We start from the raw sequence: 15,129 nt of genomic DNA on the forward strand, positions 1-15,129 counted from the left end.
ATATCTAGTTAAGCACTCTCTCTTTCCATGATGGCTGTTTTTTGTTTGTTTTTTACTTACTGTATTTTTAAAGTGTAGCTACTTGCTGACAGCTTGGTGTTTTCTTTAAGCAGCTTTTAGGTACCCTTTTCCCTTGAAGGACAAACTCTTGGTCTTTAAAGCAGTGTTTGGCAAACATTTTCTATAAAAAGCCAGATATTAACTATTTTGGCTTTGTGTCACAACTACTCAACTCTGCTGTTGTAGCATGAAAATAACCATAAACAATACATAAGTGAATGACTGTGACTGTGTTCCAGTAAAACTTTATTTACAAAAACAGCCAGTGGGCCAGATTTGGCCAATGGGCTATAGTTTGCTGACCTAAAGGAGTGCCCTGCACCCACCCAGGTTTCGATGCTTCCTTTCTTCTACTTGAAGGATTTTTATATGGCAAAGTAAAGATGCATACATGCATGCAGGCATGCATCCATCCTTCCATTCATGCGTTCATTGAGCTCCTGCAATGCCCCAGACACTGTGCCTGATACTAGTGCAGTGCTTTACATGAGTATTTTGAACATTGCATGTAGCTGTTGATTAAGAGGGCATTCTCCTGCCTTTTTCCTAGGAAGGTTATGAAAATTAATGTATGCCAATGCATACAGAGCTTTGAGGAGGAAAAGTTCTCTGCAGATTGGTGTTGTGCACACAGCAGATCCTATGTAAAAGGTTTTGGTTATGAAGAAATAATGCAGGAAAATCCATATGGGAAAACAGCCATATTCTTGCTCCATCATCCTTCTATCTGAAGAATCCTCAAAGTTTCTTTCTTCTTGAGAATTGGTTCCTCAACCTTCGTCTCTTTTCTTCATAGACTCCTGAACAATCTGAAGATCTGGTCTATCTTACTTTGAACCCACTGGATTAGATAGTGCTGAACATCTCCATATTAGGCATCATTTTCTGTGACTAAGTGAAAATGTTAGTTTTCATGTCTGTGAAAAGAGGAGTTCGGACTACCTAAGATCTCTTTTGACTGTTACACTCTTTTGTCAGTTCCATTGCTATAGCTTAGTGGTTCACCTAAGAACTCTTTAGAATAGCAAGGGTGCCTTTAAAAATACTGCAATCTTGAATACTAATTTACTATGTTTTTAAAAGTTGTCTTATTTGGTCTTAAAAGAAACTAAGGCAAAAATATGTACATATTGTTGCCAAAACATTGCCGTAATACTACTTAGATAGCAACTCAGCGCACAACTTTGTTAATGGATTGTGGTTATTGCTAGGTGCCGGTCCAGTCTGTTCTGACTCATAGTGACCCTATGTACAACAGAATGAAATACTGCCCAGTTCTGTGCCATCTTGTTAATGGATAGCACATTGTTATTACATTATTGGCAAATAGTACAAGAGTCTCAGAATATTTTATATCAGAGATGATATCACAAAATTGTACTATTAGAAAAATGAATTTGATCTTTTATTCTATATTTTTAAAAATCACCCCCGTTTAAATTTTGACAATGAAGATCTCCTAATTATACAAAATAAAAGTTGAAGTTTTTGTTTTAATTCATAAATCTGTTGGAGGCAATTTTTTTTTCCTATGCTAAGAGGACATTTACTTAGGTCATAGTTTGAGCCAGAGAGTGGAGGTGATGATCTCAGAAGTTGACAAATTATGGCCCACAGGCCAAATATGACAAGCTGCCTGTTTTTTATGAAGAGTTTTATGAGAACTTAGTCATGCTTAATTTACATATTATCTGTGACTGCTTACAACAGCAGAAGTTGAGTAATTTCAAAAGAAATTGTACAGCTCACAAAGCCTAAAATATTTACTGTCTGACTCTTTACAGGAGAAGTTTGCTGACTTCTAAACTTCTGGTTGAGAGGAGTGCTATCCAATAGAGCTTTCTGCAAGGATGGAAATGTTCTGTATCTGCACTGTTCAGTACAGTAGCTGCATGGCTATTGTGTACTTGAAATGTGGCTAGTGAGACTGAGGAACTGAATTTTAAATTGTATTTAATCTTGATTTACATTGAAAATTAAATAGCCACATGCAGCTAGTGGCTACTGTATTGGTCAGCACAGTTCTAGAGATTTGAAGATTGGGTGTATTGTGGTTACAAAATAGCTAATTGTTCTATATTGAACTCAGTGGAACAGAGACTTATGTAACTCTTGTGATAATATATGGTTATATATCACATTTAATTGTAAAAACAAGGTCACTGTGATTTCAACTTTAAACTGTCTCACGTACACTTTTTTTACTCTGCAGTGAGGAAGAGCTCCCATACCATAATGCAGCTGTGGAACGGGTAAGTCGTGTATTTATAGTTTCTGGTGAATACTTTTATTAGAGTAATCAGAATTACCACCTTTCTGATTTTGAGTGCCATATTATATGTTAATGGCACCGTCATTGTTAGAATTTGACCTTGGTTATATCAATCTAAGAAAATAATTGAGTTTATGGTAAAATAATCCTAGGAGATTATATGAGACTTCTGGTAGATACTTGAAAATAAGGAAAGGTAGCAGTTAATAGAGAAGACTTACATTCTAGACTGGTAATTCTCAGTCTAGGAGTCTTCAAAATGTAGAACCTTTTTAAAGGTCGGTGCCTTGGAACCTAGCGCAGTTTATTAAATCAGAAACTCTGGGACAGGAGCCCAGGCATGTACATATTTTAAAAATCTCACAAGTGATTCTCATGCATATTTCTGGCTAATAAAACACTATTCTAGGCCAATTGCTTTTGGAATACAGCTGTTCCATGAGTTTTCAATAAATTTGCCACAAACAACAACAAAATGTTTTCTGTAGTCAGATAAGTATATTAGCATTTTAAGAACCTGCCAACTTTTTTTTTTAAACACTGTGTTTCACCTTTCCTCATTATACTTCACTAGGGAGCTGATTCTACACCTGAGTGTGCATGAGAACTAGAGACTAAATGTCTTAAAGTTGGTCAGAATCTCTCAACCATCCCCACCCCCCAATCACCATTTTTTCTGTATCAAATAATGCATTGTAGAATCAAAGTGAGTCTGTCTATTGGGATAATTATCAGGAGTTTGTGCATGTTTGTATGGGAGGAGGTGGAGTAGGGGAAGTTTCAAATAATACAGCTGAATTTGGAATTTGAATTTGAAGATTATTTTTAAAAATCTACTTAAACACACTTCTTCTTGTTTTGAAAATCAAAACTGGCATAACCTTAAGATACAGCCAAAATTGCCATTTTACATATATTGTTATTGTTTTTAGGTGCCGTTGAGTCAGTTCTCACTCATAGTGACCCTATTTCCAAAGAATGAAAACTGTCCAGTCTTGTGCCATCCACACAATTGTTATTATGTTTGAGCCCATTGTTGCAGTCACTGTATTGATCCATCTCATTGAGGGTCTTCCTCTTTTTCTCTGACCCTCTACTTTACCAAGCATGATGTCGTTCACCTGGGACTGGTCCCTCCTGATAATATGTCCAAAGTACATGTGACAAAGTCTCGCCATCCTTGATTCTAAGGAGCGTTCTGACTCTAATTCTTCCAAGACAGATTTGTTCGTTCTTCTGGCAGTTGGTGGTATTTTCAGTATTCTTCTCTAGCACCATAATTCAAATGTATCAATTATTCTTTGGTCTTCCTTATTCATTGTCCAACTTTTGCATGCATATGAAGTGATTGAAAATACCATGGCTTGGGTCAGACACACCTTAGTCCTCAGTGACATCTTTGTGTTTCAACACTTTAAAGAGGTCTTATGCAGCAGATTTGCCCAGTGCGATATATCGTTTGATTTCTTGACTGCTGCTTCCATGGGCGTTGATTGTGGATCCAAGTAAAATGAAATCCTTGACAACTTCAGTACTTTCTCCGTTTTTTTTTTTCTTTTTTTTTTTTTAAATATTTTATTGTACTTCAGGTGAAGGCTTACAGAACAGATAGTTTCTCATGTAACAGTAACACACATGCTGTTTTATGACATTGGTTAACAACCCCACAACATTTTAACCCTCTAAATTCTCAACTTTTTTTTTTTTTTTTTTTTTTGGTGAAAATACACATAGCCAAAGATACGCCATTTCAAAAATTTTTTTACATACACATTTAAGTGACATTGACTACGCTCTTCTAATTGTGCTGTTGTTCTCACTTAAGATGACGGCTTACAGGACAAAATAGTCTCCCATTTAACAGTTACTACAAATGTTGCCCTATGACAATGGTTAACAGTCTCACAACACATCAACAATATCCTTACTCTACTTTGTGTTCCCTATCATACTTTCTCCGTTTTTAATGATGTTGCTTATTGGTCCAGTTGTGAGGATTTTGTTTTACAGATACAGAGATTCCTATATGTACTTTTTGCAGCTGAATTCTCTTGTGGCTGCCTGGTTCTCTCTCAGTATCATAACCTTGATGTTTTTACAAAGGAATTTCTTTCTTTTAATAGCTATGTTATTGAGTAGCGACTTTGTATCAAGCACTGGAATAGATACTTCCTAGAATATTAGGATAAGTAAGACATAGTTTCTGCCTTTGTAAAGCTTACTGTCCAGTGCCTTTAAATACCAACTGTATTAGTGACTTGACACCTTGAAACCCAAACTTGTATAGCCTTGTATATACATTGCAGTGTCTATACTTAGATGTCTGACTTGTGTCTATACGTAGATGTCTGACTTGTATATATACTTAAATGGCTAATAAATGTCCAAACGGGAGCTTCCATCATTCTCTTCAAATCCATTTCATTAACAAACTTCCCATCTCTGTAAATGACAACTCCACTCTTCCGGTTGTTCAGTCCAAATGCTTCTGTGTTATCTTTGACTTTATCCATTCCTTTCATACCCCACATCTCATCTTCCAGCAAATCCTATGAGCTCTATCTTCAGAATATATTTAGAATTTGATGACTTATCACCATCTCCACTTCTACCACCCTGGTCCACTGTAATCTGTCTACTAGAACCTCTTATCCTCTTGCTTCTGTAATTGCTTCCCTTCCTCCCCATAGTCTGTCTGTTCTCAGCAAAATAGCCAGAATAACCATGTTAAAATGAAGTCAGATCATGTCACTGTCTGGTCAGAACATTAGAGTGGCTCCCCATCTTACCCGGAGTAAAAGGAGAGGTTCTTAGAATGACCTACAAGTCCCGGAATGATCTCACTTTTGTTACCTCTCTGATCTGTCCTACTTCCCTCCCTTGTTCACTCACTGGCCTGCTTTCTGTTTCTTGAGCGTGCTGACCATATTCTCTTTTTCACACCTTTTGCACTGGTTGCTTCGTCTCTTGGAATGCTCTTCCCTCCTGATAGCTACAACCCCCAGCCTTCATCCCTTATTTCCTTCAGGTATTTACTCAAATGTCACCTTCAGAATAAGACCCTCCCTCACCATCATATTTAAAATTGTGAACTGCTCCCCCTCCCACACATACGTGCTATCCTCCTTTAATTTCTCTTTAACACTTTACACTCTTTTACATGCTGTCTATTTTATTTATTTTGTCTGTTTCCTGCACTAGAATGTAATCTCTGTGACGATGGGGTTTTCATCAGCTTTGTTCACTGCTGTAGCCTCACTACCTAGACCAGTGCTTAGCACATAGTATATGCTCAGTAATTGTTGGCTGAGTGAGTGACTGAATGTAATGACTTCTTTATAACATTAAGTATATTGAATTTAAAGAACTGATACAGATTATCCTTTCAAATGTTACAACATCTCCTTTATTTGAGAAATTAAGGAGAGAAGAGTTAGAAAGTATCTTTTAGCAAAAGATATCCATATGTGGCAAAATAAAAATCTGACAACTCAATATTGATTTCTTTCTCCAATGCCCCCCTCCCTTTTGTGATTTCCTGGGCCAGAATGTCCAAAAGTTTGTGAACCAGTGATGTAGATGATTCAAGAAATGAAACAGTGAAGAAAAGAAGAAGTATAAGAAAATCTAGTGGAGTATGCATGCTTGAGGGAGATTTTTTCTGTTTTTAAAATTTTGTTTATTTTTTTAAGAGATTTGCCTATATACTGAAAGATGTTTACCCAGTGAAATTTGACTTATAATTAATTGGTTGTCTACACTAAAGTTGAATATAATGGGGAATCACTTAAAAAAAAAAAAAGATCTACGCATACCGTAGTTTTATTTTAACATAAAGCATAATTGTACATTTATTTGTCTTTTTTGGAGGAGGGACAGGGTTCTGAGGCTGCTGATTGGGTTCCACAATGCCTTTTGTACATACAAACTGCACTCATATTGCATGACTTGCTTTTTATAGTTTTGGCTTCTTTAAAGTGGAATGAGAACTTAGACACATGCAAAGTAGACTGAGCCTAGACACTTTTTAGTTTATTTGGATTTCCCCTCAATTCTTCTGGTTTGAGTGAAGTTCATGTATTTTACAGCAACTGCCTAGTCCTAGTGGTCAAGTGCTGCCATTTCTAGGGAAAAATTCTACATGTATTTCTTAATTGAACAAAATCAATGGAAATGATAGCCTTGTTGAAGTGTACACTTATTTATTAATCTTTACAAAGCATACACTTGAAGCATGTACTTACTGCCACCATGGGAAGACTCATACACTAATGTATAGTCAAGAAATCATGGCTTTAGTTTCAGCTTTTCCATTGTGTTATTTTACATAAAACAATTTCTGTAACAGAATTCTGTTTAAAATAGGGATAGCAGTATGTAGTCCTTCATAAGAAGATTAATGTCAGTGTTTGCAGAGTGCTTTGGGTTCCCTTTAACAGGCACTTACACAAATAAACAAACACACTTATTTTATTTACTCTGCAGAGAACGATATTAGTAATGGACTTTATTGTTTCTTTGAGCTTATTGATGTTTTTAATAAGGAGATAAGGACATTAAAAAAAACTGAATTTTCATAGCTACAGCTATTCTTTTTTGTAGTACAGTATTTTGCATGGGGCATGGAATGTTAGGGCCTATTTATACCTTTAAAAACTATATGTTAATTTCATGTGGTTTGAAATCTTACTCAGTCTATGACAATTTTCAATGTCAAGGCACATCATTCTTAAAACAACTCTTTCCTTCTTGCACTTTTTGTCCTCTCCTGACCTCTGCTGGTAAGGTTTAGGCATGCATGACTCTGTTCAACTTCATCTTCAGTCATGTATCTTAATATTCAAATAGGAGAAATGTAAAAGCATCTGCAGACTTGAATTGGCCCAAAGTTCTAAGATTTCTAATTCTAGAAGAGAAGGCTATTTAATATTCATCCATGTACTATGTTTAGCCTTTACTGTCTGAATTATTAACTATCTTATAATGGAAGGGGCCTTGGACCAGATCGTACTCAAGCTAATGTTATGTGGATGATTCAACAAGCAATTGTTAAGTACTTACTATTCAGCTGATCCTGCACAGGATTAAAAAATATTATCTCAGATCACTGGACTGTGGACCCCAGCTTTAATTCTTACACTCTCCTTGCCCCAGTAGGAGAGGTCAATCCCGACTCACAGGCAACATAAACTTAAGATAATAGCGTATCTTAAGAAGTTTAGTTCTTCCCTGAAAACAGCTCATAGGGAGAAAAGTACATAGCAGTGTACCATTTTCTTAGAAGAGGTAATGGGGAGATAACAAAGGGAATATAGGATAGCAATTAAGACCTCTGCATAATTTTCCTTTTGATATATGTTATTTTGACATTCTCAGAGGAGTAGTATTTTCTTATACCATTTAAAAAATTGCACTGATGAACATCTCAAATACGCAGATCTTAGTTTTTGATTACCATTCCCTATTAAAAAGAACCACTGTTTCTTCAAGAAATAGCTGATTCCAGGTCTGAGGTAGGATAAGTATATGGTGATCCTGAATCATCTTGTGCCAGAAAACAAGAAAGTGATCAAAGACTAAGCGGGTATGTCTAAAGGACCTACTTGACAGGAGAAATCTTCAATTAGATAGGAGGCAATCTGGCCAAATTTGGGACAATTTGAGCTGCAAAAAGAATAACGATTGTAACACATTAGATAAAATAATCCTTTAGACTATACCAAAAACCAAAACCTGATGCCGTTGAGTTGATTCTATCTCATAACAACCCTATAGGACAGAGTAGAACTGCCCCATGGGATTTCCAAAGAGCAGCTGGTATATTTGAACTGCCAACCCTTTTGGTCAGCAGCAGAGTTCCTAACCACTGCACCACCAGACCATAGTGATATTAAAAAATGGGGAGGGGCAGAAGGAAAAACTTTTTAATAGATAAATGCCCGTTAATAATATAGAAGGAATGATAGAAAAAAAAAATCACCATTTTGTATCATCAGAGTCATAAGTGATTCATGCAACGATTATCAATGGATGATAACACCATTGGGTAGAGTTGTTAAGGAACAGAATGTCCATATTGTCTCAAAGGATACTACACAGATTACTTATTAGTTATAAAAGGGAATTTCTCTATTAGTATTGGAGAAATTGGGCAAATACCACCTTAACCAAGTGATCAAACTTTAGCATCACTGATAATAGTGTAAATTGACATTATGTATCTCCTGATGAGACGCACTGGGAAGGGCACATTACCTGTGTAACAGTCCAACCAAAATCTAGCCTGAGTCTAATCATGGGGAAATAAATTAGATAAAACCAGATAGTGTGGCTTCAAAATGTCAATGTCTTGAAAGGCAGAGAAGGCAAGGGGGCTGTTCTACATTAAAGGAAACGAAAGAGACATGCCAATAAAGACAATGCATGGTCCTTGATTGGGTCCCCAATTTCTCCCCTCTCTCCAAAGAAAAATAGCTACAAAGAAGATTTTTGGGACAAGTTAGGAATTTGGTATATGGATGCTTTAATAGGTAATAATGCATCAGTTATAAATTTCTTGGGTGTAAGTGGTACTGTGGTTATGTAGGAGAATTATATTTGTTCTTTGGTGATAAACATACTTAAAACATTTAGGGATAAAGTATTCAAGACATCTCTGAGTTTCTAATAGATCAGCAAAAAAAGGAGGGGAGGATTGATATAAATAGATGAAATTTGGCAAAAGTTAATTAGTGGATCTCGTTGAAGTATATGTAAGTATATGGTGCACTATTCTTCCAACATTTCTGTAGGTTTGAGGTGTTTCAAAATAAAAATTGGGAAAGTCAAGATGTGATAGGTCTTTGTATGAAATCAACAGAATTATTTATTATCAATTTTGTATAGACTTAGACCATCAGTAGTTCTGAATTTTGGCAGAACTTTGAGAAGTATTGCCAACATATGGAATGATACTATTTTTACCATTATGCTACATGTTGTTAGGTGCAGTCAATTCCGACTCATAGTGATCCCATGTGACAGAGTAGACTTGCCCCATTAGGGTTTTCTAGGCTGTAATCTTTACAGGTTTTACATGTCTTTCTCCCACAGAGCTGCTGAGTAGGTTCGAACCACCAACCTGTCAGATAGTAAGTGAGTGTTTAACCGTTGCACCACCAGGGCTCCTTTTTCTACATAAGAGAGATTATTATAATTTACTTCTGATTATCTCTATATTATAGTGATCGAACTGCTATCAAAAGTAAGGTGAGGAAGAACAACACAGACAGACAAATAGCAAACATTGGTCAAAGAAGCATGAAAATACATTGTGTGCTGGGAATGCCAAATAGTTCATGGTGGCCAGATCATAAACGTAGAATGATGTGAAACTGGAAGGTGAATTGGGGCCATATTATGAAGGGCCATCCTTATCTGCTGTGTTAAGAAGTTTGAACTTTATTTGTAGATAATTGGTAACCGTGGAAGGATTTTAAACTGGGACATGTTTAAAAAGTTTTGGTAGCACTAGGGAGGCAGGATTGAAGACCGTCAGGGAGACTAGTAAGGAGCTATTGATTGAATCTGTGATTGGCTTAACTAAGGGCAAAGGACATGATGGAATGAAGGGGCAAAAGATGGAACTTGGATAGTATAGTTTGGGTGTGGGAATTAAGATCAAAGGAAGACCTAAAACAACTTTAATGTTCTAGTTTGATTGATGTAGGGCGTAATGATGATTTTAATTCATGACAGGGAACAAAAGGGTAAATAGCAGCATGCTTGAGGAAATAGTTTTGGATGTGTTGAAGTGTCCATTGAACTTTCAGGTGTAGATTCTAACATGCTGTTATAGTCTAGCTTTGCCTTGGTGTTACTGAGTCCAGGGCAAGACGATATGCCTTAGCCTACTTTTCTTGAGCACATAAGTTCACGTTTGTCAGATATATTTTCAGTTACATCTTACTTCAGAATAATTGCTGGAATAGTTAGCTGTAGCTTGTTTGGTGGTAAGGTATATTTTATTGATGAATTGTAGATTCATGAGTGAGGGAAAACAAAGACTTTCACGTGCATTCAAGTCTGCTGTAGTTGAACTGACAGCATTACGGAGTTAAAATTTAAACTTACTTGAACTACTAATATATAATTTTAAAAAACCTATACAACCTGGGAGCTTCTTCCAAGGTGTATCATTTTTCCTTCTTCCTACTATAGAAGAAAGAAAAGCATACTTAATGGGTTTTAAAATTGTGCATGTGCCAGTGTGGGTGTGTATTTTGCCATTGATTGCACTGAGAATGTGTAGCATTTAAAATAATCAATGTATATGATAAACATTAGGATACAAAAGTGTGCCTTAAAAAAAGAATAACTACTTCCTAAAGTGATTCGTTGTTAATTCATAGTCATAAATATGAAAGATAGCAAGAGACCTGCTAGATCTCAGCAGGGTTGTTCCTGGCACAAGTGTATTTTATTATTCTCTTGGGTTGGCTTGAATTATTTGGTGTTTTCCTGTTGGTAGAGAAAGGGATTATGCTTTGAAGAAGTCAGGGGAGGAAGTGCAGAAGAACAAAAAAATACCAAATGGCAACTTAGATCAATCTTAATTTTTCACAGCTTGGCCTTCTCTAAAGTCACATTTAACAGAAACATTAATTAGATTTCAGTGCCCCACTGAGTTTTAAAATTAAACATATTTCTGGAACCATCTGTAACATTTTATCACTAATAGTATAATGAAGAATACACTTAGTCTTTTGAAAAATGGGAATTATAACAGAATTATCTTTTACTCACGAGTGATCACCTTTTATTATGAAAGACTCATCAAACTTTTTAAGAGTTAAGAAGTAATTTAAGAGTTTTAAGAATATACCTAAAAATAAAATTATATTGATGAGAAACTTTCTAAATTAAAGATTTTCTTTGGGATTTTTATGCTTCTTTTAGACCTAAAAATATTGATGGTGGACATACGCCATCTGCCAACATAATACCTGCTTGAGTCAGTCCAGTGTGGTGGCTAAGAGTGCAGGCCCTGGAGCCAGGCTGCCTAGCTTTGAATCCCTCTTCTACCACTTACTAGGTATGTGAATTTGGGCAAGTCACTTAACCCCTTTGTGCCTCTGTTTCCTTATTTGTAAAATGGGGATAGTTTTACCTGACCTCATTGGTTTTTAGTGAGGATTAGTGAGTTAATACATGTGAAACATTTTGCCCTATGCTTGGCTCTTGGTAAGCGTTATGAAGTTGTTGTTACTATTAGTTCTCTTTGTGGCAGTTTAAGTAATTGTCTTTATACAACACCAGCTTTGAAGGAGACATCTGGCTTCATCTCCATATGCTTTCTATCCAGAACTGGATAGGTATAGTCCTGTTTGAAGATGGGAGAAAGAGAAGGAAATTGTAGATAGTATCTCTTTAAATAGTCTACAGACCTTTGTTAGATTTAACATAAGATCATTTGCTAAAGTCTGTTTAACTCCTTTTAACTAAGATTCAGAGAGTGAAAATATAAATTGGGAATAAACACTCTACTACTTTTTGGTGTTTTGTTTTATTTTGGTTCTTTTTCTCATTAAAACTAAAGTCATTCTGTTTGGTGGTCCTTTCTACTGAAGTTTCATTACCTAATGTTAAAATTATTTATTACTGGTCTTGACAGTTTTCTAATAGTTGAGGAAGGAGAACTGTTAAGGTTTCATACACTTATAGTTATGAAAAGATAAATTTTGTAAATCTGTAAGTTGGTATATATGATACAATTATGCTATGTTTATAAACATTTTAACCGTTTCCCTCATTTATTATATGATAAAGCTTCTTTTGTCTTTACCTTATGGAGGCAGTGGTGATTCAGTGGTAGAATTCTCACCTTCCATGCAGGAGATCTGGGTTCAGTTCCAGCCAATGCACCTGATGCACAGCCACCATCCCTCTTTCAGTAGAGGATTGCATGTTGCTATGATGCTGAACAAGTTTCAGCAAAGCATTCAGACTAAAATGGACTAGAAAGAAAGACCTGTGAAAACCCTGTGGATCACAACATCCTATCCTGTTGCGTAAGGGGTCACCATGAATCGGGAGCCAACTCAGCAGCTAACAACAACAATCTTTACCTTACTTATTTTTTGAACATAAAATGTATCCTCAGAGCCATTTTCTTTCTTAGTAGTCTTCTATTTCCATTGCTATTTGTTCTTATACTTATTACACTTAAGAGGCTCCAGAAAAGAAAATTTGTGGATTGAGGAGAATGAACAAAATAGAATCTTAGCTCACTCATAGAAAAGAATTATGTTGGATTTTGTTTTCATAAAAATGAACTAATTAATTAGGTGCCTACTCTGTGCCAGCTGCTGTTCTAGGCAGTAGTAACTAGCGAACATGCTTGGCCTTCATGGAGTTTAGAGTGGCTATGGAAGAATGTAGGCTAGGTGTGTAGCAGCAATGGGTTCTTAATACCAAACCCTGAAAGTAGACAGATTTATTCACCTGGTCATGGGCAAAGAAGTCACCACAGACCTCTTTGCTGAAGAGGGTATTTTTTTTCTGCCTGGAGGAATGGAGTACAAATGTGCTCTCTGTGGGTAGCTGGGCTCCCAATTAAAAGGGAGAGAGAACTCTACATGCCCAGTTCTTTTTCTAAATTTATCAATGAAGTAAGTCACTCTAACACCTTAGGAATGGGTATAGGATTGGACAGCAGGCCTGAGTGCTTAGGAAAAAATATCTCTCCTCCTGGAAACCAAGGTGTGAGGAAGAAGCATTTTCTGTACCACTCCCAGTGATTACTAGATGAGGCTCGCATCAGTTCCAATTTAGTGTGACATGAAGACTACCCATGCCTACTTCTTAAGGCTTGTCTTCTTATGCTTCCTTGTTTTTTTGCCCTTGGAACTACTATCAGCCCTGTTTGGTGATGGATTATCTCAAAATATATATATAACTGTTTACGGTATATCTTTGCCCTCATCACACTTGATAAAAATTCTAATGATCTTTTCAATTCTTCATTTAGGGTTCATCTTCTCTGACATCCCTGGGTGGATGTGACTATTCCTTCCATCATGACCTTGCTGTTAACCTTTCTGTCTGTGTCATAGTGTCGGCCACATTGCTGTGTATTTCCACGTCAGTTGCCCTTAGCGGACTGTGAGCTTCTTGAAAGCAGCAACTATTACTCATTTTTGTATATTTTTTCTTCAGCATAGTGCTTGTTACATTATAAATAAATAAAAATAAAGAATAAATAAATAATAAATGAAGAATGAATAGCCAATTCTCATCTAAAAAAACCAATTCTCACTGAAAACATTAATATGATAGAACTCAGTAAAAAGTGAAAGGAGCGAATTGAATTTTGAAAGTTTGTTTTTTGCTTCATAAATGATATCTTAAGATACTTTAAAGTTTACTTTAACTGAATTTGTAGAATGCACAAGCTTTTTAGTTTTAAAGTATTGGAAATTTTAAGCAATCCCTTTCCCTGTCCTTTGGAGAGAAATGGAGCATTTCCTATGAATCTTAATTTTAACTATGGTATTGCTATTGATACAATTGTAATATTAACCACCTTAAAAAAAGTAGATAGGATATTTGTTGTTCAATATAGTATCACTGTTTTAATAGTCTTTTTTTTTTCCAGCAGCATTTTCTTTTGAAAATAGAGGTAATTTATAAATAAATAAGCCTCGAACAAACATAACAATGAACTTCAATTTTATTTTAGCAAAAGGCCCTGGAAATTGAAAGAACTACTAAATGGCTGAAAATGCTAAAAGGATGGGAAAAATACAAGAACACTGAGAAGGTAATTTAAAATAATGTTGTTTCCATATGAATCTGTATAAATTTAATGTAGATTTTCCTCATTAACTATTTCTTTTTAATGATAAAAGTGTTACATTCATATATATATATATATATATAATTTAGCAGAATACTTCAGATTAGGAGTCTTTAAGTTGTAAGTAACAGAAAACTTATTTCAAATTGATTTCAAGAATTAGAGGATATATTTGATGGGCCAGAGAGGTAGGATGGACTTTAGGAGTGATTTAATTCAGCTGCTCAGTTATCTTGTCTACAACTTGGTTTCCTTCCATCTGTCTACTCTGTCTGCTGCAGTGTCAGCTTTATCTTGAAGGATAGCTTCCCTCTGGCATCAGAATGATTGCAGCAGTTTCAGGCTTATACACGCATGTTACACTGCTCAGGAAGAGAGAAAGGGCTGGCCTCTGAGAGCTTTCCCTGACCGTGCACAATCTTCTAGCAAGACTCACCTTCAATTTTTTTACCCTACATTGAGTTTGTGCTAAGTTTTAAACCAATTTAAAACACACACACACAAACGTTAATATCACCACCAATCTTATCAGGAAAGGCTTTAAATATTAGGAAGCTGTCAAGTTCATGGAGATAAAAGTTTTCCAAAATTCTGATTTTTGCTTGGAAGGTCAGGTGTCAACAGTAGCAACAAATTCTGTCAGTTGTTTTCCTTCAAATGACAGGCTCACTTCTCATTTTTTTCTTTTGAGAAAATACCTGCCAGATACCCAAATCTGAATAACCATAGTTATTAGATATTATATTTTATCATCTTTTAAAAATTTTCTTATTCCTTTCAAAGGAAAGAATGGTGTTTCATGAAAAAATGAAGTTCGTTCAGGTCATGATTCAAACCATTTCTAAGGGCTTTTTCTCAAGGCAGCCATCGTACCTCGGACTGCAGCGGAAGTACTCTGTGTTCTTCTCATTTCGTCACTCAGACTGTTAATAAGGCCTGTATCCAAGGGTTGAGACTTAAT

The 15,129-nt window shown here is 35.8% G+C and overlaps 1 protein-coding gene across 3 annotated transcripts in view; it reads left to right on the forward strand.

Moving 5' to 3' along the window:
• Positions 1-15,129, forward strand: part of USP6NL (USP6 N-terminal like) — a 204,359-nt gene that overhangs the window by 116,204 nt on the left and 73,026 nt on the right. For 2 of the 3 annotated variants that reach the window (XM_023734370.1, XM_004379692.2), the window contains 2 exons: positions 2,273-2,312; positions 14,052-14,132. In XM_023734370.1, coding sequence (XP_023590138.1) covers positions 2,273-2,312; positions 14,052-14,132 — 121 coding nt within the window. Of the gene's footprint in view, positions 1-2,272; positions 2,313-9,411; positions 11,406-14,051; positions 14,133-15,129 lie in introns of those variants that run through there. The other variant, XM_023734371.1, reaches the window with a different exon arrangement.

The sequence above is a fragment of the Trichechus manatus genome, unplaced genomic scaffold (genome assembly GCF_000243295.1).
Source record: "Trichechus manatus latirostris isolate Lorelei unplaced genomic scaffold, TriManLat1.0 scaffold00067, whole genome shotgun sequence".
NCBI classification, from domain to species: domain Eukaryota; kingdom Metazoa; phylum Chordata; class Mammalia; order Sirenia; family Trichechidae; genus Trichechus; species Trichechus manatus.